The sequence below is a fragment of the Meles meles genome, chromosome 19 (genome assembly GCF_922984935.1).
Source record: "Meles meles chromosome 19, mMelMel3.1 paternal haplotype, whole genome shotgun sequence".
Classification (NCBI taxonomy): Eukaryota; Metazoa; Chordata; class Mammalia; order Carnivora; family Mustelidae; genus Meles; species Meles meles.
The window spans coordinates 42,906,294-42,933,718 of NC_060084.1; the positions used below are offsets into that span (position 1 = coordinate 42,906,294).

At 53.7% G+C, this 27,425-nt stretch overlaps 3 protein-coding genes across 14 annotated transcripts; all 3 read right to left on the minus strand.

The window, feature by feature from the left end:
* Positions 1-3,296: 3,296 nt before the first annotated feature.
* SYNE4 (spectrin repeat containing nuclear envelope family member 4) lies at positions 3,297-7,646 on the minus strand. Of its 6 annotated transcripts, none has more exons than XM_045988803.1 (9): positions 7,465-7,646; positions 7,238-7,372; positions 6,892-6,943; positions 6,307-6,450; positions 5,906-6,100; positions 5,586-5,834; positions 4,389-4,502; positions 3,615-3,670; positions 3,297-3,521 (listed from the first exon to the last, which is right to left on the minus strand). In XM_045988803.1, exons 2-9 carry the CDS (start codon positions 7,360-7,362, stop codon positions 3,344-3,346), a joined length of 1,113 nt encoding a protein of 370 aa, XP_045844759.1. In that variant the 5' UTR covers positions 7,363-7,372; positions 7,465-7,646; the 3' UTR covers positions 3,297-3,343. The 6 variants fall into 6 exon arrangements, with proteins under 6 accessions (XP_045844759.1, XP_045844758.1, XP_045844757.1 ...); XM_045988802.1 differs by having other exon boundaries at positions 3,626-3,670; positions 6,892-7,042; XM_045988801.1 differs by having other exon boundaries at positions 6,892-7,042.
* A 121-nt stretch (positions 7,647-7,767) lies between these two features.
* On the minus strand, positions 7,768-12,931 carry ALKBH6 (alkB homolog 6). Of its 6 annotated transcripts, none has more exons than XM_045988860.1 (7): positions 12,897-12,931; positions 12,031-12,109; positions 11,646-11,714; positions 10,051-10,111; positions 9,559-9,731; positions 9,237-9,353; positions 7,768-8,215 (listed from the first exon to the last, which is right to left on the minus strand). In XM_045988860.1, exons 2-7 carry the CDS (start codon positions 12,097-12,099, stop codon positions 7,952-7,954), a joined length of 753 nt encoding a protein of 250 aa, XP_045844816.1. In that variant the 5' UTR covers positions 12,100-12,109; positions 12,897-12,931; the 3' UTR covers positions 7,768-7,951. The 6 variants fall into 6 exon arrangements, with proteins under 6 accessions (XP_045844816.1, XP_045844818.1, XP_045844817.1 ...); XM_045988862.1 differs by having other exon boundaries at positions 9,559-9,710; positions 12,872-12,901; XM_045988861.1 differs by lacking the exon at positions 12,897-12,931 and adding an exon at positions 12,872-12,895.
* Positions 12,932-14,510: 1,579 nt separating this feature from the next.
* CLIP3 (CAP-Gly domain containing linker protein 3) lies at positions 14,511-25,433 on the minus strand. Of its 2 annotated transcripts, none has more exons than XM_045988754.1 (14): positions 25,273-25,433; positions 24,726-24,947; positions 21,587-21,726; positions 21,408-21,501; positions 21,035-21,196; positions 20,485-20,603; positions 19,752-19,988; positions 17,385-17,520; positions 17,103-17,231; positions 16,303-16,446; positions 16,106-16,229; positions 15,838-15,902; positions 15,372-15,444; positions 14,511-14,970 (listed from the first exon to the last, which is right to left on the minus strand). In XM_045988754.1, exons 2-14 carry the CDS (start codon positions 24,886-24,888, stop codon positions 14,916-14,918), a joined length of 1,641 nt encoding a protein of 546 aa, XP_045844710.1. In that variant the 5' UTR covers positions 24,889-24,947; positions 25,273-25,433; the 3' UTR covers positions 14,511-14,915. The 2 variants fall into 2 exon arrangements, with proteins under 2 accessions (XP_045844710.1, XP_045844711.1); XM_045988755.1 differs by having other exon boundaries at positions 24,726-24,966.
* Positions 25,434-27,425: the final 1,992 nt, after the last annotated feature.

Consider the following 27,425-nt stretch of genomic DNA (forward strand, 5'->3'; position numbering starts at 1 on the left):
CTGCCCTGACTCCATCTCAGTAAAAGCCCAAGCCTTGAAAGTGGCTAATGGAGTCCTACCCAGCCAGCCCCATAGCACTCCCCTCTCCCTCTTGCTCCCTCCTGGCTCCAAGGATTTGAGTCCTAAGAAGCTTCAGGATGGGAATTTCTGGCAGGGCTGTAGGCAGTGAACAAGTCCCTACTGGGGCTGGGTGACCTGGGTCAGGAGGGGAGACATTCTACCCAGGTGCTATAGATGAGTTTCTGTGGTAGAGAGAATGAGGGAGGGGAGTGCCTGACTGGAGGCGGGAGGTTGTATGTAGGTCATTCATGATTAAGAGCAGGGACCCTGCCACTGCAATGCCTGGCTTTGGATCCCAATCCCAGCATTCACTGATTTTATGATCCTGGGCCTGTGATTTAACTAACCTCTTTGTTCCTCAGTATCCTTATCTGTGAAAATGGGCTTCATAATAGGGCCTCCCTCCTGTGGCTGTTAGGATGCAATGGATTAAACATGTGGTGTGGCAGCAGGTGATGTCCCAGCTTCGTGACCTCTTGCCTACTTGGGTCCACTTGGGGCTGAAGAAGTGGGTTCCCAGGAGACAGCCAGCTTCCTGTCCTGAACAGCTGTCCCAAGGGGCCAAGCTGGTGACCATATACGTGCATGAGGCGAGCCAGTGGAGCCTTGGGGACATCTGGGAAAATGACAGTACCTGAGGAGGAGCCACTAGCCACACCAGCAAGTTACACCACTTTTTTTTTTTTTAAGATTTGATTTTAAGTAATCTCTACATCCAACGCGAGGCTCAAACTTACAATCCCAAGATCAAGAGTCACATGCTCTACTGAGCCAGCCAGGCGCTGGATGTTATCACCACTCTGGCTCAGCTCCCTCCCTCAGACAGCACTGGACCTGTCCTGGGTATGAATGATGTGGGGGATGGGTATGAATGATGTGGGGGAATGACTAGGATTTCCTTGACAGCATAAAAATATTGTGATTCGATTTCAAAACAATCGTGATCTGGAGATGTTCCATGAATTGCTCATGAGTAAAAGGATATGAGGTCTAGGATTGGCTTCAAAGTAATCTAGGGAGAGGGGAGTGGGTGCCTGGGAGAATTAAAGAGGATTAGCTCTTGAGCTGATAATGACTCCAGCTCGGAGTCCACGAAGACTTGTACTGCTGTCCCTTCTTCTTCGGTAGTTCAAAAAGTATCCGAATTGGAGCTGGGAAAACAAAACAAACTCCGTTGGTCCCCAGCCTAACTCAGATCAGAAGTCCTCACTATGGTCCATAATGCCTCACCTGTTCTGGCCCCATCACTTCTCACTTCACTTCCTTCAATCCTCCCTCTCTACCACTCATGCTCCAGCCACACTGGCCTTCCCCCTTGGCACATTTCTACCTCAGGGCCTTTGCACTTTCTCCCTCTACCTGGAACACTCTTCTGCCAGGTCTGCACTGTACAGTATAACAGAGAGTGACCTGAGATTTGAGTATTTGAAATGTGATTAGGGGCCGCCTGGATAGCTCAGCTAAAAGAGCAGGTGACTCTGGATCTTGGGGTCCTGAGTTCAAGCCCCATGTTGGGTATAGAGATAACTTAAAAAAATAATCTTTTTTTTTTTAAGATTTTATTTATTTATTTGACAGAGAGAGAGATCACAAGTAGGCAGAGAGGCAGGCAGAGAGAGAGGAAGAAGCAGGCTCCCTGCGGAGCAGAGAGCCCGATGCAGGGCTCGATCCCAGGACCCTGAGATCACGACCTGAGCCGAAGGCAACGGCTTAATCCACTGAGCCACCCAGGCGCCCCAAAAAAATAATCTTTAAAAATGTGGTTAGGGACTAAGGAATTGTGAAAAATTTTATAAATGTTTTTTGACTGCCTCTCTTCCCCCCTGAGAGCCTCCCATTCCGTTAAGTGGGGACACACCACTGGGTGGTCTTGAGCATTACAGGTGTGTTTAGTACACATCCAGGAGCCTGGCACAGGGTTCCTGCCTCTGTTCTTGAGTCTAGTCCTGTTCCTCTTGTCCTGACTGCATAAACTCAGAGGAGAGGATGAGCTTAGACACCTGAGGTTGAGGACTGGACTCCAGGCCTGACCCCTGACAATTCAGCTTGGTGTCGTCAAGACCCCGGGGAAGGGGAATGTTACGGTCCTACACAGGGAGGGCCCAGCCTGGGAGCCTGCCATGTAGCGTACTTGTACAGAGTTCCTGTATGGATGCCAGACAGGGGCTGTAGCAGGTGTCGGCAGCTGGCCCACGTCACCATCCTTCCCGTACACACCTCGAGCTTCCAGGGGCAGGCACCTGTGCCTCTTTGCTGGCGAGCCTTGACAGTCAGGAGAGGTGGGATGTACTGGGGAGTTCGCGTCTCCAGAACAGTCCCTAACCGATGAGACACGGAAGCTGGTACATAATTGCCACAACTTCTTCACCCTTTGGGTGGAACTGCTCTAAGTGTGTTCCAGACTCTCCCAGGGGCCGCTAGTGGGACGGAGCCCCAGATGCCCAGCAACCAGCTCATTAACTGCCTTTCCTGGCTCACTCCTCCACTCCCCTATCAATCTGCCTATGGGGGTCACCCCTCCAATAAACTACTTGTGCTTGAATCTGTCTCAGGGGCTGGCGGATCCCCATTAAGATGGGGGGATTCGTTCTGTGTTGTACACTCAAAGCAAAGGAATTTGCTGAGGGGGCCGTCCAGACATCAGAGCTGTATCCCAAATTCTGAACTCACCCAATATCCTTGCACATTCTGCTATGGTCTGAATATCTGTGTCCCCTCAAAATTCATATGCTGAGGGGCACCTGGGTGTCTCTGTGGGTTAAAGCCTCTGCCTTCAGCTCAGGTCATGATCCCAGGGTCCTGGGCTCAAGTCCCGCATCGGGCTCTCTGCTCAGCAGGGAGCCGGCTCCCTCCTCTCTCTCTGCCTGCCTCTCTGCCTGCTTGTGATACCTCTCTGTCAAATAAAAAAAAAAAAAATGTATATGCTGAGATCCTAACCCCCAATGTGATAGTATTAGGAGGTGAGGCCTTCAGGAAGGGATTAGGTCATGATGGTGGAGCCCTCATGGAAGGGTCTTTTAGAGCCCTTAGGAAAGAGAGCTCCCTGCCCCTTCAGCCATGTGAGGAGACAGCAAGAAGGTAACCATCTGTAAAGCAAGTAGCAGCCCTCAGCAGACACCCAATCTGCTGGCACCTTGATCTTGGACTTCCCAGCCTCCAAAATGGTAAGAAACAAGCTTCTATTGTTTATAAGCCATCCAGCCTGTGATTTTGTTAAAGCAGACCGCAGACTAAGACATATCTTTGACAGTGACTGTTTATTACATGTATCTGGGCTACGTACTCAGATTGGAGGAGGACCATTGACATAGCTGAGCACCAGGTAAGGTGTCCCAGCCAGTCGGGCAGAAGAGCAGCAGGACCCCCCTGATGGTGGCAGGAGCAACGTGGCACCCACCAGGAGAAGGAAGAGGAGGAGGAGGAGGAAGATCAGCGAGTGCCCGGATGCAGGAGGAGGGGCTCTGTGAAGGGAAATGCAGTGTTAAGTGCGTGGTATGCTGCCACCATAAGCCCTGTACCCCCACACCCCCAGACTCATCTCCCAGGCATCTCACCCAGGGTCTACCTCCAACATCACGCCCTGGAGACTGGGAGATGCTCGCTTCTTGTCCTAAGAGGGGACAGCAGATAGCAGCAGAATGGATGGAAGTAACACTTAGTCTGGACTCTTCCTTCCTACTACAGACCTACAGAGCTGAGCTTTTTTTCCCTCCTGGCACCCCCGAACCCTCAGGACCCAACCCGCATGGGCTTGGAATATCTCCAAGTGGGGTTGATATCTGTGCCTGCCCTCCATCCAATCTTCCTTTTCCTGATAATGGTGGCTCAATGTACAGGGGATGGAGGGCATCCTGTCTCCCCACCCTCAGGCCTTCAGGGTCTGGAGTAGCTGACCCCACACAACTCCCACTTCCATGACTGGGCATGTGAGCCCGATCTGGCCAATGAGAGCACTCCATCGGCTTGGCCACTGTGATTGCTTTCGGGTACAGGTTATGACCCAAGCTGGCCACGTGGGAGTCAGCACTGGGACTTTGCTGCCAGTAGGTCAGTGGCACTCTGCTTCTCCTTGGGTGGGTGAACCAGTGGGACATGAGTGTTTAGCTGCTGGGGCCGCCATAAGCTGAGAAAGCAACCACCTTGGAGAAGAGCCCAAGAGAGGGAAGGACTGCGCCCTAATAGCATCCAGATCTTTTCAGCAGCACAAGGACTTTTCACTTACATGAAAAAATAGCATCCCTTTCTCTTGTGTAATTCAGTTTGGGTTAGGTTTCTGTCACTTGCCATCAAGATACCCAACAGATAGCCCTGGTTGAGGACCTGCTCACCTGAGACTTCCGGAGCAGGGAACGTCTTCGTTGACCTGCCAAGTGTTTCCAGTGGCTGAAGCCTGACATGAGGATGTCTTGTGGGGAAACTGAGGTTTGGGGTCCTTGGGAGAACTAGGGACAGACACAAAGTTGCGCAAGAGTCAAGATAGGCTTGTCACAGATGAGATTCTGGGGGATGACAAAGATCTCAAGAAGCAAGGAAGAGAGGGGCAGAGCCGAAGAAATCAAGAGAAAAGAGACATTATTTATTCATTCATTCAACAAATATTTAATGAGTATCTATTACATGCCAGGCACTGTTCTAGAATCTGTACACAGGCAAAGTCCTAGCGTCCATGGAGTTTATTCCAGCAGAGAGAGACCACACATTAAGAAATAAATGTACAAATGGGGCGCCTGGGTGGCTCAGTGGGTTAAAGCCTCTGCCTTCGGCTCAGGTCATGATCTCAGGGTCCTGGGGTCGAGCCCCACCTTGGGCTCTCTGCTCAGCTCTCTCTCTCTGCCTGCCTCTCCGCCTACTCATGATCTCTGTCTGTCAAATAAAATCTTAAAAAAAAAAAAAAAGAAATATACAATGTTAAGATGTGGTAACTGTTGTCAGGAAATAAAGAGGTTAAGCACTGATCATGTATGGAAGTCAGGGCAGGCCTCTCTAAAGAGGTGACATTTGGGAGCAGTGCCTAGCTGGCTCTGTTGGTAGAGCACTTGACTCTTGATCTTGGGGTTGTGAGTTCGAGACCCACGTTGGGCATAAAGCTCAGTTTAAAAAAAAAATTTTTTTTTTGTTTTAAATTTTAAAAAGTGACATTTGGGGAGTGACTGGAATGAAATGAAGAGATGAGGGGGGCATGAGTCTGGGGACTTTTGAGATAGGAGTGAATTTGGAATGTTTGAAGAACCAGGAGACTAATGTGGCTGCAGAGGGGAGAGTGAGGGAGAGCGGAGGAAATGAAGAAGTGCAGATAGAGACCACAAGAGGAAACAGAGGTAAAGAAGACACAGAGACCAAGAGAGGCAGGGGAGGGAGGGAGGGAGGGAGGACAACATTGAAACAGCAAGAGAGAGACACTGAGAAAGACTGAGGGAGAGACAGAGCCACAAAGAACCCCTTGAAAGGGAAGTACCCTAATAAGAGACACACAGAGGTGTCCCAAAGGTGCCTGTGGGGGAGGGGTATCCCCCAACTGCTCTCACCTCAAGGCCTTGTCCCCTGCCCTGGGGGCCTCTGTGACCACACAGCTCACAGGGAGCTCCTGGTATCCAGGCTGTCTTTTGCCACAAGGGCCTGAGGCCTCCAACATCCCCTGCCGGGTCCCACTCCAACTCTGCAGGACTGGGGTAGCTACTGGGTGCCCAGGGCCCCCAGACCCCACCAGGTCCTGGCCCGTCCAAGTCCCCCTGGACTTCCAAGTCCTGATCCAGTGGGCTGGCCTCCTCAAATACCTGGTCAGAAGACAGTGTTATGGGGGGTGTGGAATCGGTACCTGGGCGGGGGCTGCCAGGGCGGGCCATACCAGGCTAGAGCTGACCAGCTGGGCCTGCAGCCACCACAGTCGCCGAAAGATGCTGCCTCGGTGGGCTTTGAGGGCTCTCAGGACCTGCTCCAGGGATGCCCGGGCCTGAGGTTCACTCCGCTGTGCCAGCCCCTCACCAAACGCCAGGAGGGCATCTATGCGCTCAGCTGCCCCACACAGGTCTGCCTGGAGGGCCTGGGGACACAAGGTTAGACACCACCCCCCACCGTATCCCCACACACCAGGAGCACCAGAGATCTGGGACCTGGAGTTACGTCCCTTCTCGCCTTTCCTACCCAGGCATCTGGAATGTGGAATAAACCCATTTCCCACCCCAGCAAGTTGGCACCCATTCCTGAGGCCCTGCCCACCCTCCCACATCTTGGCCTCCCACTGCCCACCTGCAGCTGGCCCATCCTGCTCTGGGCTGATGCCCAGGGCCCCAGGCCTCGCTCTAGGTCCCGTAGCCGGAGGCCCAGCCCCAAAAGGCATAGGGCTAGACTGTCCTGCTCAGCCTCCAATACCTCCTGGCCAGAGCCGAGGTGCTGGGGAATACAGGAGACTGGGTTAGGGCCAGGGGCTAACCCAGACCTTGCCCCTGCTCCCAATGCCACCCCTCTGCTGTCCTCCCATCCCGTGTCCTTCTCTGGGTCTGCACCAGAGCAGCCCCCTCCAGGCCTGAAGACCTCTAAGTTCAAAGCCTCCAGGTTCCCAAGGCTCCTAAAATTGTGGACATTTGGGGCATGAGGGCCTGGGGGCCTGGACAGGGAGGGGTGATGGTGCTGGATATCCCCACAAGGAATGGGACTGCTCCTGGGTCAATGATGAAACAATTTTCTCCCCGTTGGTAAAATCATGAAAATCATTTTCTAGAGCATCCTCCCCCCTCACAGATGCCCAGTGCTTTTCCAGAATCATCTCATCCCCAGATTCTGGGGGAGAGGAAATGGGGGCTGGCACAAGGGGCCTGGATCACCTCAGCTTACCTCACAGTGTTTGCCACCCGCTGCGTCCTCACTGGAAGTGGGCATTGGCAATCTGAGGGGACCAGCAGCAGGTTCAGTGTCCCCCAACCCACCCTGGAGGTGTTGGGGAGGGTCTGAGGAGTCTTGCCCCAGTTTCTGGGCCTGGTCTGGTCTGGGAGGTATGAAGCATTGACAGGTCTTTGGGTGAGTCTAGGTGCCCGTTATCCACCCCACCCTACCCCTGGCCGCAGCTCCCTCTGCCACATCCCTAGATGATCATAGCCACAATACCTTGTAGTCTCAAAATACCTCTGCTTTTCTGCCCCCACCCTTTTGGGACCCCAGTTGCAAAAGCCCCAGTTCCTACCTGAGTCTCTCCTCAGAAGTGGGGCAGAGGGTGAATCCAGCAATGTCCAATTCCCTGGGGGCTCCAGGGGGGTGGTTGAGGGGCTCTGAGGGGGGTCTAGGGCCCAGAGGTGGAGGCAGGGCCATAGCAGGGAGCCTGGGGATAGAGTCAGTGAGGATCCCCAGTGAGAGCCCTTTTCCTGGCCAGGGGTCTCCCCTCCACCCCCACATCTCCTCAGTAGGACTTACGAGGCCTGAGACAGCCAGAGGCCCAGGGGCAGGCTCACCTCCACCTCCTAACCAGCAGAACCAGGACGGGCTGGTAATCTGAGGCTCAGAGACAGCAGCACCGTTTAACTCCTTCCTCCCCAGTTAGCTGAACCTCCCAGGCTCACCCTATTCAACGCACCTAAGGGGTTTCCAGATAGAACCCTGACCCCTCCAGAGCCTTGGATTCTGCCCCACTCAGGGACCATATATCTGACCCCACGACCACAGTGTCCCTCAGGAACCCACACATCTGTCCTCCCCCCGCCAATCCAAAGCCAGAGAGAGATTTTTGTTCGTTTATTTGAAATGGGACCTCTTCCTGTAGTTCCCACAAAGTTACTGGGGCGGGGGGGGGGGGGGGGGGGGATGGGAGGGAGCCGCCTCTGCCCCAGGGTTCCAAGGTCACAGGGTGGACGCTTTCAGGCCGAGGCGGAGAGCCCGGGAATGCAAGCAGAACGGGCGCCTGTCACTTGCTCAGTAGGAGGCCGGTGCGCAGCACGCGGGGCACGCGGCGGATGGTCAGCGAGACGCGCGTGCCGCGGACCAGGCTGGCTCCGGGCTGCGCTGACGGGCAGGCGGCAGCGTTGGGCGGCAGGGAGGCGGCGTCCAGCGCGTCTACGCGGGCAGCTGCGATACCGTGGAGGAGGCGCGTATAGGCGGTGCCACGGAGCACCAGCAGGCTGCGCGGTTCCAGCAGCAGCGAGGTGGCTGGCCGAGGCGGGGAGAGGGGCTGCGGGGCAGGCTGAAGGTCAGCGCGTCCCCGGAAGTCAGGGGGCTAGCGTGGTTAGCGAACTTTAAAGGTTGGGGGGGGGGGGCGGTCAGTGAGTTCCCAGGGACCAAGGCTTAGGGACGATCAGTGGGTTCCCAGGGAGTTCTGGAGTGGAAATCCTATGGGACTCGGTTAGTGGGCTCGAGTGAGGGGCAAGGACCAGCAAGCAGTCCCTGGGGAGGGTGCAGGAAGTTGGACCCAGGGAACAGCAGGCCTAGGACTCTGGATGGACCTGGACTAAGGGCTTGGCTGAAGGCAGGAAGGTGGGGTTTGAGATGAGGTAACAGTGAGGCGGGAGGAGCCAAGGTGCAGTCTGGGCCTGTCTGCAGGATGTTTGAGGACACCCACCCAGTAGAAGGGGGTTCAGCCTACCCAGGAGCACCTAGGGGTACAAAGGAACAGCTGGGCTCGGGGTGCCCAGGGGAGTTTCTGTGCACCCTGAGGTATGGGAAATGCATTACTCAGAGAAAGGTCAGGGAAGCTGCTGTCACCCGCAGCCCTCACAGAAGGGGGTCAGTATATCTGGGGGGCCTTGAGCAGCGAGTCATGGGTTGAGGCCCCAGGGGCAATCTGAGGTGTCCTAGGAGGCAGATCTACACTATTGGAGTGGCAGAGAGGTCTGTGTTGGGGTATCTGAGGGTATCAGTGTGTGCTGGAGTACTCGGGAGTCCTGCATAGGGTATATGGACCCTGGGCTATTGGGAGCACTCTGAATGTGTGGGGCCAGGGGATCTGTAGGGCTTTGGGGCATCCATTTAGCAGGTAAGGGTACTGGGTTGTCTTCGGATATCGTTTCTAGGGCACCCTGCAAATGGATGGGGCCCGGAGTCTGGGAGGATGAGGGTGCATTCCATGAAGGGATGGGGGAAGGTGTCTGGGAGATTATCAGGGGTACCCTGCAGGCAGGAGAGACTGGGGCCTACTGGAGGATGTGGGGTGTCGGAATGCCCACGAGTGGCTGGGGCAGTGTCTCAGGGCCCACCTGCTCTGCAAGGTCATCATCCTTTGGCTGCCGCGGCTCGTAGAGGTCCAGCATGGTGTGGGAGCCCAGGCTGATGGTGCTGACGGTCGGGTAGTAGAGTGGCCCGTCCTCGTGGGGCTAGGGAGTGGGCACCAGGGCTGGACAGGGCAGGAGTCCACACCCCCCACCCTCTGGGGCTCAAGGAGGGCGCCCCTGCTTGGGATGGGGGGGCTGAACGCCTGGTTGGGGTATGTGGCTTCTTAATGAGTAGAGGTGGTCACCATGACGCCCTGCCCCATGGTGGATCAGAGGTCTGGGGGTCGGGGTGAAGGCGTGTGGTTACCATGATGCCCTCCCCAGGCAGATACTGGTTCACAAGGACGTGGTTGGCTGGGAGACCCCCAAAAAGGCTGAGGTCAGATACTTTGTCCACGTAGCGCTGGAGCCACAGAGGCAGCCGCTCAGGAACCATCCCCCGGGGATGGGGGAGCCCACCTGGGAGAGGGCAATGGGGTCCTGAGGACACCCAACCGAGGAGCCCTGGCACCTGGAGTCCCCATTAGGAATATCCCAGGGGTTGGGAGCACTCTGACCCTGGGGAACCTCTGACTCTAGAGATCACTACCCACTGCTTCCTTCAAACCCCTGGACACTTGCAGATACCCCCAACATCAGGAAATCCCTAGTCTATCAGAACCTCCGCTCACCCCCTCAGAATCCTCCTGGCCCTTGGAACCCCCTGAACCCTCAAAGATCCACCCAGTGTCACCAACCTGAGCCACTTGCCCGAGCCTACATCCCCCGATTGCCCATGCCCCCAGGCAGGGACACTTACCCCAGTTCTGTAACTTCCTCCCAGAGAGCTGGGTCCACTTTGGCTTTGGGGCATTGAAGACCTAGGAGGTGGGGAGGGGTCAGTCCTTTTTCAGGACCACTCTGATTCTCCCACCCAGAACAACATAGGGCCCTCTACCTGGGCTGGGGTGCGGGGGAATGGGACATCTCAAAAGTCTGTGGGATTGTTCTGAGACACTGTTCCCAGGATTGTGTTGTTTGCTCTCGATCCTGTGTCTACTAGGATCAAGGAAAAGAAACCAGAGCTACACAATCGTGGTCTGAATCTACTCAGAGCTCTGGGTTGGACGGAGCTCTTTAAACCCAGCAAATAGTGTGCACGCTGTAATTTCCTGAATCCCAGGCTATCTCAGCACAGCCTGACTTCTGGAACCTCTTTGTTCCTATCCCTTGGGGGAGGAAATGTGCTAGGCTGGGCTATCTCAGTGTAGCAAAGAGAGTACTTCGAAAATTCTCCACTGCCAAGATCCCAAGGGTCTAGAATGGGCAATCTCCAAGATAATGTACTCGATAACCTTGTCATTCCTTTCACAGTTATGGCGCTGGAATGGGCTACCGCAGCACAAGAGTCTGTGTTCTGTGGGGCGCCTGGGTGGCTCGGTCAGTCAGTTAAGCATCTGACTCCTGGTTTGGGCTCAGATCGTGATCTCAGGGTCCTGAGATGGAGCCCTGCGTCAGGTTCCACGCTCAGCAGGGAGTCCGCTTGAGATTGTCTCTCTCCCTCTCTCCTTCCTGCCCTGCATGTGTGTGCACACATTCACTCTCTCTCAAATAAATAAATAATTTTTTTTTTTTAAAGTGTCTGTGTTCTGGAGCTAACTTATTTCTGGGACTCACACTAGACAAGACTACTTGGGATGGCACAAGGAAGACCTGTACTCTAACTCAGGCTTTGAGGCTGCAAAAGCTCTGAGCTTTGTAAATTCTTTTTTCCCCAAACCTTAAGAATAGATGCAGAATACTGGGCCATCTCAGCACAGGTGATCTGTGCTTGGTGACCTTGTTCCCAAGACTCCGGGTCTACGCTGAGCTATCTCAGCGGTGCGAAGAGTTTACTCTGTAACATTTTGATGCCTGGGTTATGGCAGCACAGAAATCTGAAACTGCAAATTTGAAACCTGAAATTTGAAAATCTGAAACCTCAATGGCCCCAACTGGGCAATCACAACCTATGTTTATAACCCCCTTTTCTCCATGATAGCAGGATTGGGCTCTCTCAGCACAGAGGGCATGAGGTTTTTAACTTCCTTGTTTCTAGCATAAGGAATCTGTTTCTAGCCATTTCCTCTGTTTTGGAGGCTGGACTGGGCTATCCCAGCACAAGGAGTCTGAGCTGCGTAACTATCTTGCTAAGAATCAGTTTGGTTTCCCCTAAGTCTTCTGGGAAAGGTTCTTTCTGACAGGCCCCAGCAGGTCCTGCAAGAGGAATAGGGAAGTGGAGGGATGAGTGCTGGGTGGCACTCTCCTTCCTGCCAGGATCATCACTGTAGCCTTAGGGGCTCTCACACAGAACATGGAAATTGGGGAGGGACCTCGGAGGGAGGGAAAAACAAACCAGAAGGGTGTTGTGATTACCTGTCGAAGCAAATACTCTTCCTCTTCCTTGGAGATGAAGTCAGGGACATAGTAGATTACAGGTGGTGCCTAGGATAGAGAGCTCCCTGAAGGTGCGGCCCTGAGACCCACATAGGAGCCCTAGTATCACTGAGAAGTCCTTCCCTCTGAAGAGTGGGTCCAGACATTCCCAGACAGGCCAGGTCCTGACCTCAAAGGACTAATGCTCATTTTGGGGGGGTGGGAAGTGGGGGTGAGGGTAGAGATTTAACCTGAGGGTAAGAATCAATTTGTAGGGAGGGAGCAGTCCCAGCCCACAAACCCAGGACTCAGCCTACCTCTCCCCACTTTTATCTTCCACCCGCTAGTCCCCACCTTCACCCTCTGCACCCCCAGTCCTGACAACCTGCTCCACCCTGAATGGTTCCAGGGCTGGGACCCTGGCGTCCTCATCCTCCATCGACACCAACTCCATGCACCCAGTCCTGTGGGGGAGGGGAGGACACTCTGAAGTCACCAAGCCTCCCACCCTCAGGCTTTGATCCCATTTTCTGCTTTACCAAGAGCGGGGGCCTCCCCTCAGCCCTACAGGGAAACTCACTTGGTTTCTAAAACCCGAATTCTCATCATCTCAAAAGCCACCCGGACACAGTGAGTGCTCAGAAGGCTGCCCCGCTGCCCCAAACTCCATCCACAACGGCCTCTCAAACTACACACATTTTTGCCTTCTTAAGCTTCTCAAAAACAACATCCTCTGACCTCACTGGGAGCCATTCTCAAGAGCTCCACGACTTCAGGGCCGCACCCCCAAAATCCCTTCAAACAGTTCGAGACCCCATCCTAACAACTTCAGACTTGAAACCATGAGTCTGGCTCTCTAACAATATTCAAAGTCACCATGCACCCTCCTCCCACCTCAAACCCTTTCAGATGCCCCACTCTCAACACCCACGTGCCCCCGTCTCCTAAGAAAGGTCCACCCTCAGTCTCCTCAGATCTCCCCACTCTGGACCCCTTCACATTTCTCCTCCCGAGCGCCCCTTCCCTGCAGCAACCTTGGGCCTTTAGTCCGGAGCCTAACTCCTCTCCAACCTTCTTCCCTACCCGAACCCCTTAGACTCCCCACCCCGAGTCTTCCAGAATTCCATACTCTGAGCTTCCCTGGACTCCCATCTGAGCTTCCCCAGGTCCCCGTTCTCAGCCCTCTCACACCCCTATCTCCGTCCCCAGCCACCCCCAAAACTGACCGTCCACCAGTGTCCCCTCCAATACCCGATTAAACACCCCCATTCCCTTCCCAGCCACTTCCGCCCCGCGTTCCTGACGCAGGTTTCCTCAGACCAATGGGAACTCTCAAAGGTCCTAAGGGTCCGCCTCCCACCCAATCGGCGCTCTCACCCAACTTGCCCCGCCCTTCACCCTCAGTGATAGGCTGCACCTCCTGGCCCCTGAGCCACTGGGGATCCTTCGGAGACGGGTCTTCTGGCACCGACCAATCAGGCTCCAGAAGCCTACCAGTTCTCACTGCGGAGTGGCCCCAGATGGGAGGGGTAGCCTTGGAAGGGGCAAGATGGGCAGGGAAGCCGCACGAAGGAGGCAGGACTGTTAGAACGACTTCCCGCAGGCTATATCATTCCGTTCCCATTCCGCAGGGAGGCTAGATTGAAGGATGGACTTCCTCTCTCGTTCTCCCCCAGCAGGGGATCAAGGGCAGGCCTACAACTCCCCAAATACTGACCTGACGCAGACAAGCCATAGAAACATTTTTATTGAAGGGGATAGGGGTCATGCTGAGTTCGGGGACATGCAGTGAAGGGGCAGTCGTGAGCTGTCCTTGGTGGTTAGGGCCCCAGGTCCACCCTAGACCCCCTGGGCCTTTAGGTTCTCCCTCAGGCTGTTGGTCTGACCCGGGTGCTGTGAGGTCCTTTGGGGCCAGTGACTCAGATTCGGTGTTTTGGACCTGTGACCAGAACGCAGATTGAAATAGGGGTTCCAGGATTTGGGATCCCCTCAAGGCCTTGGGGCCCTTCATATACTAGAGATGGAGGCTTTAGGATTTGGGGTTCCCTGGGAGTGGGGCTCTTTACATTTGGGTGTCTTGAGATCCATCGACTCAGGGCATTGAAGTGCTCCGGTTTCCAGGGATGAGAATTCCTGTTTGGGGTCTCCTGGTGCCTATGAACAGGGCTTGAGGTGCTCTAGGAGCCCGGGATGCATATCCTGACTGCAGTCTCCTCCATCCCAGGCACCAGGACCTCCATGATTGGGGTTTCCTGGGGGCTTGGGATTGAATTTTAAAATTTGGGATTCCCTGGGGATTTGGGGATTCCATGATTTGGGAGTTAGGGCCTTGGGGTCCTTTAGGAACTATAGGACGTGGGGGCACAGGGGAATTTGGGACATGTACTCTGGGGTCTGGGATCCCCAGAGTCCCAGAATGGGGCCTCCAAATTTTGGGGTCCCCCAAAGGGGGAAGTCATTACTTAAAAAATAGAGAATTTTCTGGGAGCCTGGCCAGCACAGGGGCTGTGGGCCGTGTTGGGTGGGCTTCATACAAGGCACTGGGGGCTTCTTCAGGGCGCAGAGGGTAGGAAGACTTAGGGGTCCTGTAATTAGCACTTCCAGGACTATTTTGGTGTCTGTAAATTGGGGGTGAGAGTGGGCTGGTTAATGTGGGTCTCTTCTTGAGGGGTAAGAGTGGGGATCTGTTAATGTAGGGTGTCTCTGATTGCAGTGTAAGTTTTTGGGGTGACCATGGTGGTCACAACATCTTGAGGGGACTGATGTTAAATGTAGTTGTTACTCTGTTGCTCTGGAGATACGACCTGTGTTTATTTCAAGGGAATGTGCTCGCTTCGGTAGCACATATACTAAAAATATTTCAAGGGGACTTGATGGAGGGTGGTGTCTTTGTTAATGGGGGAGGGTTCTGATCCAGTGATGAATGACTCAGGAATGTTCTGCTCTGGAGCCATTATGTAGAGGTCATCATCCTTTGAGGTGATGTGGAAACATGTTATTGGGGGGTCTTCTCTGAGGGGCTGGGGACAGGGACTAGCCTGAAGGTGCTACACTCAGGGAATCTCTTTCTGGGTACCATGGGGTCTGTATTTGGGGGTTATCATGAGGGAATCTGTTAATAATGGGGCCTCAGTGATCGAGAGGGCTGGCTAATGGGGTCTCTATTCTGGATGTGTTACTGGGAATCTCTATCTCAGGGTGACTCAGGGGCTCCTTGTGTCAGGAGATGCTAGAGGGGACTCTTTGACTCTCTGTCAGGTATCCAGGCCTCTAAGACTGCATCTCCGCCCTCAGCATCCAGGGAAACCAGCAGCAGAAGAGCAACCTGGAATGGAGAATCACGTCCATCCGTCATACCTTGATGCAGAATACAGGAACATCTGGATTCATCACCACCCTCCTCCCCCGACCCCTACTCTTCCCCAAGTGACTAGGGTTTGGCCTTTCTGGATTCTGCCTCTACCTGTCTGGCAATGCCTTCTCAGGCTCTTGGGAAGTGGAAGGTGTTCTGCCTCCTCTACCTGCCCCTTAAGAGTGGAAGCCACCAGAATTCAGTGTGGGACCTCACCCCCTAAAAAACATTTCTGGGTCAGCTGACTAGTCACAAGTTTTGCTAACCTCTATTTCCAGCCCCAACCAGAACCCCAGATCCCTGTGTCCAATGGCCATTTGTGCAACCTCTCCCTGAACATCCCCTGGGAGGTGGGCCAAGGGTGGGCTACCCACCTGGAGATGGAGTTCTCTGATGCGATGTCCTTTGGGGTCCGGACTGTCGTGAAAGTGCGCTTGGGTTGTGTCACTGAAGGGAAGGGCAAGGTCTCAGGTACAGATGATAGACCCTCAATACCCAACCAGACTCCTTGTCATTGATACTTATCCATGTCCCCAATACCCACCTGGACCCCACATTCCAATACCCATCCAGATCTCTTGTTAGTAATATTCCTTGTATTCCCCCATACCTACCCATGTCCCCAGTGCCTGCCCAGACCCTTGTTGTTAACATTCCCAATACCCTACCCCATAGCACTTATCCTCTTTGGGATCCTGTCTCATCATTTTCCTGGGCCCTGTATGCCCTGTTAAGTCCTGGAAATTCTGTCACCAGCATATACCTGAGAACCCAAGACCCTTCCTCCCATCCTCAAACCCTCACCCCTCCTCTACCTCCTATATCCCAATCCCAACTCACTTGTCACTTGATGCACTTTTTTGGCTCCGATACTGTCCCCAGGGGGGTCAGTGGATCCACCAATCCTGGGGAGACATAAGAAGAGTGGGAGGAGTCAGAATCACAAGAAGCCAGGAAAGAAGCTGAACCCACAGGGTTCAGGAAGAGCTAGGGTATGGAGGGGGGTATCCACACTGCCCTGATGGTCTGAGAGGAAGAGATGCCTGAGAAGTGTGGGGAATCAGGGTTCTGGGAGCTGCCCTGGGTTGGGGTTGGCGTTTGGGCTCACCTCTGAATTCGGGATGCTGGCGCAAAGACTCCATGCCGTGGGGGGCAGGTGAAGTACCGGACACCGAAGACAGAGCCATCATGCTTGCCAGTGGGCTGGTCTAACTCAATGCCATACCAGTAACCTGCAGCAGTGGGGTGTCAGGATGCCTCAAGGTCTTACCTGCCCAACCCCCCACCCCAGATCACTGTCCTCACCAGGGGCAAAGTCTGTCTTCCCATAGAAGCGCACAGTCCCTTGCTTCTGGCCTGCGACAAGGACTTGGTCTCCAACTTCAGCCTTGGCTCCTTCCCGCTGCTGCAGGCTGCCCAGAGACGGGGATGACGGGGGCTTCTTCTTGCCTGGGGTAAAGAGTACAGTGGGAAGGAGTGGGGCCCCAGATGCCTGCCCTGGGGACCCCATGCCACCCAGAAAGACCCAAGGTAGAAACTCTGTCCTGGCTCCAGTCAGGAACTCTACAGCCTTCCCCAGAACCAGGAAGGTTTGGGGCTTGAAAGGAAACAATCTCAACTGCCAGAAAATTGGGCTGGGGGTAGGGCCACAGGGGTTAGGCCTCAGGGGAAACAGAGTCAAGAACGTGGAGAACCCCAAAATCCTTTCTCAAAACAGATTATCTGGGCCCAAAGGAAAAACTGAGTCACAGAATTCAGAAGCCCAGAAGTTATCCTTTTAAAATGAAGGAAGGAGTTGGGTATGAAGATAAAGAAATAAAGTCATTAAAGCCAGGAACCCCATAGATTCTTCCCTAAAACTGGGGGAAAACCCTTGCCCTGAGAAGAAACTAAGTAACAGAAAGCAGAGAACCCACAGATCCTTTGAAGAACTGGGTGGGGGGCCAGTACTATATGAAAGGAGAAACAGAGTCATAAAAGTGAATTCAGAGATTGTCCTCTAACACAGGAGTTTGGGCTTGAGGAGAAACTGAGTCACTGAAGCCAGGCTACCCATAGAATATCCCCAAATTGGATCTCCTCACCCAGAAGGCTCCCCCTCTGACCTTTGTGTTCCCTGCGGCCTTTCCCAGTGACACGGGAAAAGTCCATCCGAGGAGTCCGAGGTGTGGAGGTGACCGATGAAGGAGGTGCATCCACTACCTTGGAGATCTTGGACACAGAGGCAAAGAGACCTGGGCGGGGCGGGACAGAGTCTGTGCTGGGAGTGGTCCAAGCCTCCGCCCTCTGCCCAGCCATCATCTCCCCACCCCCACCACCCGTCAGCAGCATCAGAATTACTGAGTGGACCCCACTGCCACCCCTTTTGAGCCCCATGTGGGACTGACCCTGCTTCGGAGGGCAGATGAAGTAACGGACACCCCCAACACTGCCATCATTCTTGCCCTCCGGTTCATCCAGCTCCACGCCCACCCACTGGCCACTGGCGAACTCCGTGGTCCCGCAGAACCGAAGTGTGCCCGTCTGAGGAAACAAGGGAGGATAAGGTTTTGGGGGGGAGGGTCTTTGAGAGGCGATGATAGATCACGGGCACACAGGCAGTATGGAGAGTGGATGAGGGAACCCTGAGCTCCAATCTGGACACCCCCATTTACTGGCTGTATGACTGAACAGCACTGAGCCTCTGTGTCCTCATCTATGATATGGGAACAGAAATCATACCCACCTTATAGCATGGTTATAGAACTGCCCAGTTCAGTGCAGTAAACAGCCATAAGCCACAGATAACAATTTAAATGAACTGAAATTAAATTTAATTGCCCTGGTTGCACTCACCACATTTCAAGTGTTCAATTGCCACATGTGTCTTATGGCTATTTTACTGGGCAACACAGACAGAATATTTCCATCCTCACAGATGGAAAGGTCGATTAGACAGGGCTGGCACAGCCTTAGAACAGGGCCTGGTGCTGAGTGAGGGATCAGTGAGTGTTGACTATTATTATCTTGCAACTTTGGTCAAATGACCTCTGAAGCCTCAGTTTCCCCTGTAAAATGGAGATAGCAAAGCACTTCATAGGCTGGCTGGCTAGTTGAAACACTTGCAATATATGCAAATTCATTTGGTCGCTGTGAGCCTTCCATGGGTATGGCTGGGATCACTGTGTGAGGCTGCTTCATTCTCTAAGCTCCAGTTCCTTGTCCATAAAATGGGTAAATTGATAGTGCCTACTCTGGAGAATTGGTGTGGGGATCAGAAGACTGCCTGGCATACAGAGAACGCTTGGGATGCACCAAACCCTATTCTAAGGGCTTTCCGGATTTTAATTAATTTAAGCCTCATACAACGACCTAAGGTAGGTACTATTATTAGCTCCATTTTAGAGATGAAGAAACCAATACCTGGAGAGGGGAATCAGTGGCCCCAAGCCCCACAGCTGGAAAGCAGCAAAACAGATTTGCCTGAGTGTATAACGACTGTGCTATGCTGTTTCTCTAAGAGGCAGACTATTATTATTGTTCTTATCTTCAAACAAAAGGCTTCACTCTCTGAGCCTCTTACAGTCTTCTGGGTTGTAAAATGGGGAGAGTCAAACCATTCTGCTTTCAGAATTGTCACGTGTATTTGATTAGCTCAGGTACAGAAGGTGTTACAGATGGGGCGGATGTGTGCAAAACTCTTGATAGGGAAAACACACTGTGACTTTCAAAATTCCTCACTGTGCAAGCAACGAAATTCAAATTCCTTCCAGTGGCCTGCAGGTCTGGTGTGATCCAGCCCCTGCTGGCGTTTCCACGTCTCCCTCCAGTCCCGCTACCCCTTCCCTCCTCTTGGCCTCTGGACCTGCTGATTCCTCTGCCTTAGGCATCAGCTCCTCACAGAAGCCTTTGGAGCATCCCAGCTAAAACTGACTGCATATGCCCTCAGCCAGGGGTGATTTACTAAATCCAAACTTTTTTTTAACAAAAAAAAAATTTTTTTTTAAAGTAATCTCAACATCCAACTCAAATTCACCACCTTGAGATCAAGAGTCACATGCCCTACTGACTGAGCCAGCCAGGCATCCCTAAATTCAAACATTTAATGGTTTTCAAAACCCTTGATGCTACCAGAAACTATCTTAAACTATGGGTTTCCTTGACTGGACATTTCTCCTTCATTAGAAAAAAATTTCCATGAGAGTGGGTCTGGGCTCATATAGCCCTTCATTCCCAAGGACGGACTGGGTCCAGCATGGAGACACCAGAAAAAGAAATCAAAGCTGGAGGAATAAAGATTCTCTCTACCCTCTGGGCATTTGTACCTGCTCCCCCTAAGTGGGACCCCCCTTTTTCCTTTTCTTCTCCTGGCTCATCCCTCTCTACCATCAAGGGGGTGCATCCGTCCCATCACACCCCTGATTATTCTGACCTGTCCTTTTTTTCCCTAAGTACTGACCACTCTGGGAGCAGGGGTGGGCCCTGCCTAGGGCCTACAAGGCCCAGCAGAACTCACAGGTGCAGAGCTGCACTGATCACTCTTCTTCCTCTTTGACACCCAAGTCGGTTCTGGGCTGACACCGTCAGGTGATAGATCTGTCTTCCCTCCCTGCACTGAGAGCTCAGCCCAGGGTGGGGCACAAAGGAAGTACTCACAGAACAACTGTGGGAATGACTGGGAGGGCAGTTGTCCAAAAGAGAGAGACTACACTCTGTCCAAGGACCCAGCCCTGAGGCACGAGGGCCGCCCTCCCCACCTTTCCCCAGTCTCTGACCTTCTGGCCATCCAGCAGCACGCGGTCTCCCAGGCGCAGGCCCAGTGCACTGAGCATGAGATTGCCCGGGACGTTGTCATAGTTGGGCAGCGTGACCTTGGGGAGGGCACAGGAGAGCGGCACAGCCTCCTCCAGCAGTGTTCGCAGCTCCTTGGCCACCAGTGCCGCCTCTGCCTTGTCCAGGGACATGTCCATGGGGTCTGGGACCACCTCCGCTGGGACCTGTCCCTTTCGGTTCTGAGGACCAGTGGGAAGAAAGGAAGTGAGGAGTCAGGGGCACAGGCTGTAACTCCACTGAGCCCATGCTCCCAGAGACCCCTAGTCTAGGTAAAGCCAAGGTAGAGCTAGGTCATACCCTAGGCCAACATGGGAATATGAAGGGGTGAGGCACTGAGGTAAAGACCATGTCCCGGGGAAAGTCCACCCCCAACCTCAGGCTGGGGATTTCAAGCAATTGAGGGTAGAACTAGGGGTGAAGCCAAGGGAATGAAGGTCACACTTCAGTCTCTGGGGCATGATCTTAGGGAAGCCATGCCCCAGGAGAGCCCAAGCCTGGAATGAGACCATGTGATGGTAAATACCAGCTACCACTTCATTTGTTGAATGTACAAATGATTTTTCTAAGGCGCTTCCAGAAATGCAGGTGATCCTGGCCCCCTTCCCCCTCTGCTGGCCGGGCAAGGGTGAGGAAGGAAGAAGGAAGCTACTGGGGGCTGGGCCAGGGGTGCAGTACCCGTAGCGCTGGGTTGGCACCATGTTCCAGCAAACATTTGGCCGCACCCAGGCACAGGTTGGAGGCAGCGATGTGCAGGGCTGAGCCATGGTTGAAGTCACTGCACGTGGAGTTCACCACTGGGTTGTGGGCGAGAGGAGGGTTCCAGGTGAGTGGTCTCGACACCCTGCCCTGTCCCCCAACACCACCTTACAGCCTCCCCATGCCCATCTCTTAAGCTGCAGGCTTCAGGGCAGCTTAGCATGCAGAGCCTCTCCCCACCCTCCTAACCCCCCACCCCCCCCCACCCAAGTCCTCCTTAGGCCCCGCCCCCCCAACCAGTTCCAACCCCCCCAACCAGTTCCAGTTCAGCCTTGGCCATAGGTCACGGATGTCTGGGCCCCATCTCCCACATCTCTTGCCTCCAACCACCCCTATCTCCTCAGATCCCGGTCCCCTCGCCCCTCAGCCACCCCCTCCCCCAAACACATCTGGGGCACCCTCCCCCCGCTTCCAGCCTCCTTCTTAGGCCTGGGTCCCATCTCATTCCAGCCGGGTCCCTCCTGCTTACCTCTTGGCCTTGCGCCCTTCAGCAGCACGCGCACCAGGTCGGGAACATCGAAGTAGGCAGCATAGTGAAGCGCGTTCATGTTAGTCCAGCGGCTGCGCAGTGTTACATCGGCGCCCAATGCCAGCAGCTGCTGCGAAAGGCGCACAGCCGCAGCGGGGTCCCCTGCGCAACAACCCAGGTCAACTTGCATCCCCTCCTCCAAAGTCTGGGTCCAAGGCACTGGGAAGGCCCTGGGCCTCAGGGACTGTGCTTTAGCATGTTGGGCTGCGGATTCAGGGTGGGGGTCTGAGGGGCAGGATTCTGAAAGGCTCTGAAGGTGTCTGGTCTGGGGTCCTATGGGTTGGGACTCAAGCTTTGGGGGTTTGGACCTTACCAACTCCATGGGCCCCAGCTTTGCACGCATAGTGGAGCAGTGTCATGTCAGTCAGCCCATCGCGATCATTTACGTGGCAGCCTCGACGCAGAATCTGGGAGAACCACGGGACCAGGGAGGTTTACCCAAACATGTGAGGGACACTGTCCTCTCCCTCCTTGGCTTCCCAAGTATCTTACCTCGTTGCCGATGACGTCTATCTTATGTTGGACTTGGGGTACCCACTGGCGCACAATGGCGAACAGTTCAGGGATGGTGGTCTGGGGGTCAAAGAGAATCTCCTGGCATGCCGGGTCATTGGGATCGAAGAATGTGAAGGCTAGGGCAGTAAGAGGTCCAAAGTTACCCCAGGCAAGCTGACTCCCTCTTTCCATCCTGAGGCAGGACAGTTCTAGGCTTTTGCCTTTAAGATCTTCTAATGCGCGGTCTCAAACCATATTGCGCATGGGGCACAGACATTTTCTGTATGGCCAGCATGCAGCTTCAAGATCAGAAAATTTCACACCAAACTCTGGACACCCCTGTGTATCTTGCCAAGATGGAAAATCTAGCAATACTACAGAGCAGCCAACTCCACTCCTTGAAACTAAGAGTGTGGACGGAGTGCAGTACCTTGAGTCTGCATGTGTCCCCCCAGGGTTGGGGGGCGGTTAGGGGATGGGGGGGCTGCTATTGCTCTAGCACACTGCTACCCTGGCAGAGAATGGGCACAGTTTGGCTAAATCTCAAGTTAAAAAACAAAACAAAACAGGTTTTTAAGAAAAATCTCTATTTTTCAAATACTGTGCAATACACATTAAAATGTACCCATGGACAGGAGGTAGCTGCAGCCAGCCAGGGTGGGGGGCTAGAGGAACTTGCATCTCCCCCCAGGCTCTGATGGCTGGTGCTCCCTGTAGCATGATCAACACTCAGCACAGGGCCTGGAGCATCACAGAACCCCGCACGTACTGAACGAATGAGGAAATGAACACCCGGATGTCACACAGCCCAGGAAAGCACCACAGACACAGCGTCTCCAGGAATCAGCCTGTGGGCTCCTTTTAAAACTCCAGTCACGTCACAGCCCTCCTTGGCTCAAAACCTGGCCAGGCTCCTCCTAACACTCGAATTACTGACCGCCGTCCTCCCCGCAGCCCACAAGTCCTGCACAAACTGGCCTCGTCTGTTCTTTACCCTCTCTCCCTCACTCATCATACCCAGCCACACTGGCTCCTTCTGTCCTCCCAACACGCCTGGCACATTCCTGTCTCAGTGGCTTGGCACTTGCTGTTTTGCTTGCCTGGAACAGTGTCTCCACACCCCCACCCCTACCCCGAAGCCTTCTCAGGGCTTGGCAGCCTTTATCCAAATGTCGCTTCTTCAGGGAGGCCTCCCCAGAACACCCCGTGTAAATAAGCACCTGTGCCCTTCTCCATCCTGGGCCCTTTTTTCCCTTCTTTATTCACAGCCTATCCCACTACTTAACATTAACTTGTTTACTGCTTCCTTCCCTTTCTCCCTCCTTCTTTTCCTTTGTTTTTTTTACTTCCCCCATTTTTCCTCTTTTCCTCTCTCACGTGTCTCCCTTACTAAGATGTAAGCACTACGTTTCAGTGCTGTCTGTTCGCTCCCTTCTCCCTAAGGCCCAGAACCGCAGCTGGCATGCAGTGGGTGCTCAATCAATATCCTGCTAAATTAACTGCACACAATTTCATTCACAAATACACCAGTTCTTCACCAAATCCACCTCGGCCCTCACCCTCTCTCCTAGACCCCATTTCCAGATTCCTTCATGTTCTATGACCAAAACCCTCCTTGTTCTTCGAGCAAGAGTCTGAGGGATGTGGTGGTGGGGCACAGGGAGCAGCCTACACCCTCCGACCTCCCACCAGGCCACAGGCCCCAGCCATGTCTAGCTACATTTCCAAACGAGGTTTTCGACTTTCCTGGCGTGGATTCCTTGCACCGGACACCCAGATAATGCTCTCATTTTTCTATCAGACTGAGCTCAACTTGGAGCCTCTCTGACCTGCCTGTAGCAGGTGACACGGTCACAGATGCCATCCCTAGCGACCCCTACTCTTTTGAACCTAGTGTCTAGTTTCTGAACTTACAGCTGCTGGGAATTCCCAGCCAACATCTTCTAAAAGCCCCCTCCGCCTTCTGTATCCAGTAGCCAGAAGGAACTTTTAAAAATATAAATCAGATCCACCACTCCCACTGCTTTAAAATATCTCGCCACCAAGTGCCCTCCCTTAATCGCACTCATTCAAAGTCCTCACAATAGCCCCTAAGTCCCTCCCAGATGTAATCATTACCAAACGCTCACCTTGACTCCCATCACTCCCTAACTACAGCTTCAGGACAGTCTTCTGTTCCTGCCCAGGGATTTTGCACTAGCTCCTCACAACCCGGAACTATTTTTCTCCAGCTCTCCTGCGGCTGATTCCCCCTCATGCTCTGGGCTTTAGTCTAAATCCCACCTCAGTCAGAAAGACCCACTCTGACCACTCCGTCTCAAGGTGTTGCCCCCAGGCCCCCCTATTATATGACCCTCCTTTATTTCTTCCACAGCATTCACTCCAACTGACTTGCCCGATTTAACTATTACTTGCTCCCTCCTAAGAACAGGGATCATGCCTGGATCGCTCACCATTAATCTCTATTACCCAGATTAAAGCTTGTCACAGAGTAGTAGCAATGGCTAAATATGCTTGGTGAATGATTAGACACCTTCGGCTTCTCCAAAAGAGGCCACCCTCTCTGCTCCACAACTTCCGAACTCAGAGCCTTTACTCCTGTAGTAATCTCTCTGGGTACTCCCTTCCCCCGGCCCTTTCTCTTGTTAAACTCCACTCATCCTTCAGTCTTCCTCAAATGCTACCTCCTCATGGAAACCATGTCTTAAAAAACCTCCTGCAGCATCCAGTTCTTGGCAAACACAATTCTCATCGTGTCTTGTAATTATACATTTATATTATATTACATTGTTATCAGTGTAGGTTGTCGCTGAGGCCTGTAAGTTCTCTCAGGGTGAAGACTAGGTCTGTGTGGCTCCATGCTTTGCTCCAAGCTGCTAGCATAGAGCCAGGTCCATAACAGGCTTTCAGTAAATGTTTGTTGAATGACTAAATGAATGATGTGTCATGAATCAAAGATTAGGATTATTCCAATTCTGTTCTCCAACGGGTGAATGAATTAATGAAGGAGGGAGTCCAAGGGCCAAGACTCCCCTGGACCACTTTCAAATCCCCCAGAATCACTAGCAGAGCTCAGCTCAACCTCCCTGGACACCCATGGCTCCAGACCAAAATGCAGGGTGGGGAAGGTGGTTACCGTAGTCCTTGGGGAGGGGGGCAGGTGCTGAGGGGTGCACAACAGGCTTCTGTCGGCGCTCCTGGGTGGGGCTGGGGGCCTCGGGGACCAGCTCATCCTCCTCCTCTTCTTCTTCCTCCCCCCGGAGTGGAGGGGCCATCGGGGCGGGATCTGTCTTAGTCATGGTCTTCAGTGGCCCTCCAGGGGGCGGGTGTAGAGTTGGGGGCGGCTTTCAGGCAAATCCTGGAGACAGCGGTCAGTTCTAGAGAGCGCCCCACAGGGTCCAGCGTGTGAGCCCCCAGAAGCTCCCAGAAGCTCCAAGGCCCTCAGTGGCTCCCACGCCCCCAGCTCTAGATTTTGGGCAATCATAGCGATGACCATTACCCCTCAGAGGACCCTGGTATGCGGGCCCAACGCCTAGTACTTCCCCCAGGTCCAGCCCCCCATTCTTCTCCTCCCACGTCAGGCCCCTCTGTCTAGGCCGCCCCCTCCCCTGGTTTGTTTATCTCGGGATGCAGGATGCTTCGCCCCTCCCCTTCTCCGCGGGCCTCCCCTCTACCCATCTTACCTCGGGCGGATGGGGCTGGAGACCAAAGCTGAGACTGGGGAGACTGGAGTAATGGGGTGTCAGTGTTGGGGAAGTGATGGGGGAGGACAGGGAGACAGAAGGGGACGAGGCCCAGACGCCGACAGGGAATGGGGGTGGAGAGGGAGGGGCGCTGACGGCGCATGCGCAATGTCACCCCAGCCAGGCGCGGGGGCGGAGATACTGGGAGGCTCCTCGCTTTGATGAAAAGACTTGAGGCAGCGTTGAGAAAGGGATGGGCGCGGAGGATGGAGAAAGAAGAGATGGCCACGAAAAAAGATGTGAGACATCAAAACAGAGAGAGATGAAGCAGAGACAAGGGCAAAAGGAGAGAGATGGGAAAGCGGGCACAGTTCTTTTTTGGGCATACGCCTGGGATATAGCCTTTCCGCAGGCCCGCAAACCAGGCCAGTTAGGGCAGGGGTCTTAGTGTGGTGGTGATTATGAGTATTTTCTCTCTCTCTGAGGTCTCAGACCTAACTCCTCTATGCTTGCCGCATATAAAGGGTGTCTCAGGGGTATGATTTTGTAGACTCCTTTCATCCTCTTTGGTCATCAGTCATGCGTTATCATCACAGAGTGCTCAAGAGCCTTACCAAGCTCCAAGAGGTTAAGCCACTTGCCCAAGGGCACACAGCAAATAGGTGATGGAGCTGAACTGAAACCAGACCGCTTGGCTGGAGAGTCTGGGCTTTTAATCACCATGCTATATGGCTATAGCAGTGTGTAGGGTACGAAGCTGCCAATGAACCCCTCCAACCCTCTCCAAACCTGTATGTCCCCCAAGAAGACCTGGAGCCAGCCCAGGGTCCAGGCCTTACTGGTTCCATCAACCCGGTTTGGCTGTCACGGCTGCATGGCTGTGGGCGGCACTGCCCACAACCCCAGCCCAAAGATGACTGGGTGACTTTGCCTCCCACCCTTCATCCTTCTAATGGTCAGGGCCGGCAATTCCATTTCCAAAATATTCCCAGAATTTAACCCCTCACCTCCTTTCCTCCAACCCAGGCCCTCATCCTGGTCCTTCCTTCATCCTCTCACACCTGGACTATGGCAGCAGCCTCTTCCCTGTTCTCCCTCCTCCTCCCTTACCCCACAACTTGCTCCATATAATGCAGCCATGGGACATAACACATCCCACATCACGGCCCTCCTCGACTCAGAGACATCTGCTTGCTGCACCTCATTCTAGATAAAAAACCCCAATGCTCTCAACCGCAACCCACAAGGCCCTGGGTGAACTTTCCCCCATCATCTCTCCAGCCTCTCCTCTTACTCTCCCCTGGATCCACTGCACTACACTGGCTTCCTTGCTCCTCCTCAGTGCGGGACCTTTGCACTGGCTCTTCCTTCTGCCCAGAACGTTCCTCCCCCAGATACTCAGTTCCCTCTCTCCCCTTGTTTAGGATTTTACTTACTGGTGCCTTTTCTTTTTTTTTTAATTTTTTAAAGATTTTACTTATTTATTTGACAGACAGAAATCACAAGTAGGCAGAGAGGCAGAGAGTGTGGGGGAAGCAGGCTCCCTGCTGAGCAGAGAGCCCGATGCGGGCCTCCATCCCAGGACCCTGAGATCATGACCTGAGCCGAAGGCAGAGGCTTTAACCCACTGAGCCACCCAGGCACCCTGCTGGTGCCTTTTCAGGGAGACCTTCTCTGCTTTATCTAAAATGGCACCCCTACACACACACACACACACACAACTTACCTTGCTTGTTTTTTGGATTTTTTTTTAAAGATTTATTTATTTATTTGACAGAAAGAGACAGAACACAAGCAGGGGGAGTGGGAGAGGGAGAAGCAAGCTTCCTGCTAAGCAGGGAGCCTGATGTGGGACTTGATCCCAGGACCCTGGGATCATGACCTGAGCCGAAGGCAGACACTTAACCACTGAGCCACCCGGGGCCCCACCCTGCTTCAGTTTTTGCCATAGCAACACTGCCTTCCTCCAGCTGACACCCTGGATGTTGGGCATGTCCAGGGACTGTTCTCCCTGGAGCATCCAGCCCGTATGCCTTCCAAGCCAGGTGCTCTCATCCAGGTGTCTGTTCAAACACTGTGTCCTTAGAGAGCCCTCTTCACCCATCCATCTGCCACCCCCACCCCATTACATTTTCATTTGGTCTTTACAGCAC

Bases quoted from the DNA above. Each gene is read 5' to 3' on its own strand.
- SYNE4 (XM_045988801.1), bottom strand. From the start codon at position 7,362: ATGGCCCTGCCTCCACCTCTGGGCCCTAGACCCCCCTCAGAGCCCCTC. The intron at 7,043-7,237 runs GTAGGAACTGGG...CATACCTCCCAG, and splicing joins ACTTCTGAGGAGAGACTCAG to ACCAGACCAGGCCCAGAAAC. The intron at 6,451-6,891 runs GTAAGCTGAGGT...TGTATTCCCCAG, and splicing joins CGGGTGGCAAACACTGTGAG to CACCTCGGCTCTGGCCAGGA.
- ALKBH6 (XM_045988857.1), bottom strand. From the start codon at position 12,254: ATGATGAGAATTCGGGTTTTAGAAACCAA. The intron at 9,732-10,050 runs GTAAGTGTCCCT...GGGTGTCCTCAG, and splicing joins GAGGAAGTTACAGAACTGGG to GACCCCATTGCCCTCTCCCA. The intron at 8,216-9,236 runs GTGGGCCCTGAG...CCTGCCCCGCAG, and splicing joins ATGATGACCTTGCAGAGCAG to CCCCTCTCCCCGCCTCGGCC.
- CLIP3 (XM_045988754.1), bottom strand. From the start codon at position 24,888: ATGACTAAGACAGATCCCGCCCCGATGGCCCCTCCACTCCGGGGGGAG. The intron at 21,197-21,407 runs GTAAGGTCCAAA...GTTGTTGCGCAG, and splicing joins AGCTGGGGCCCATGGAGTTG to GGGACCCCGCTGCGGCTGTG. The intron at 16,230-16,302 runs GTGAGGACAGTG...CCACTGCTGCAG, and splicing joins GAAGACAGACTTTGCCCCTG to GTTACTGGTATGGCATTGAG.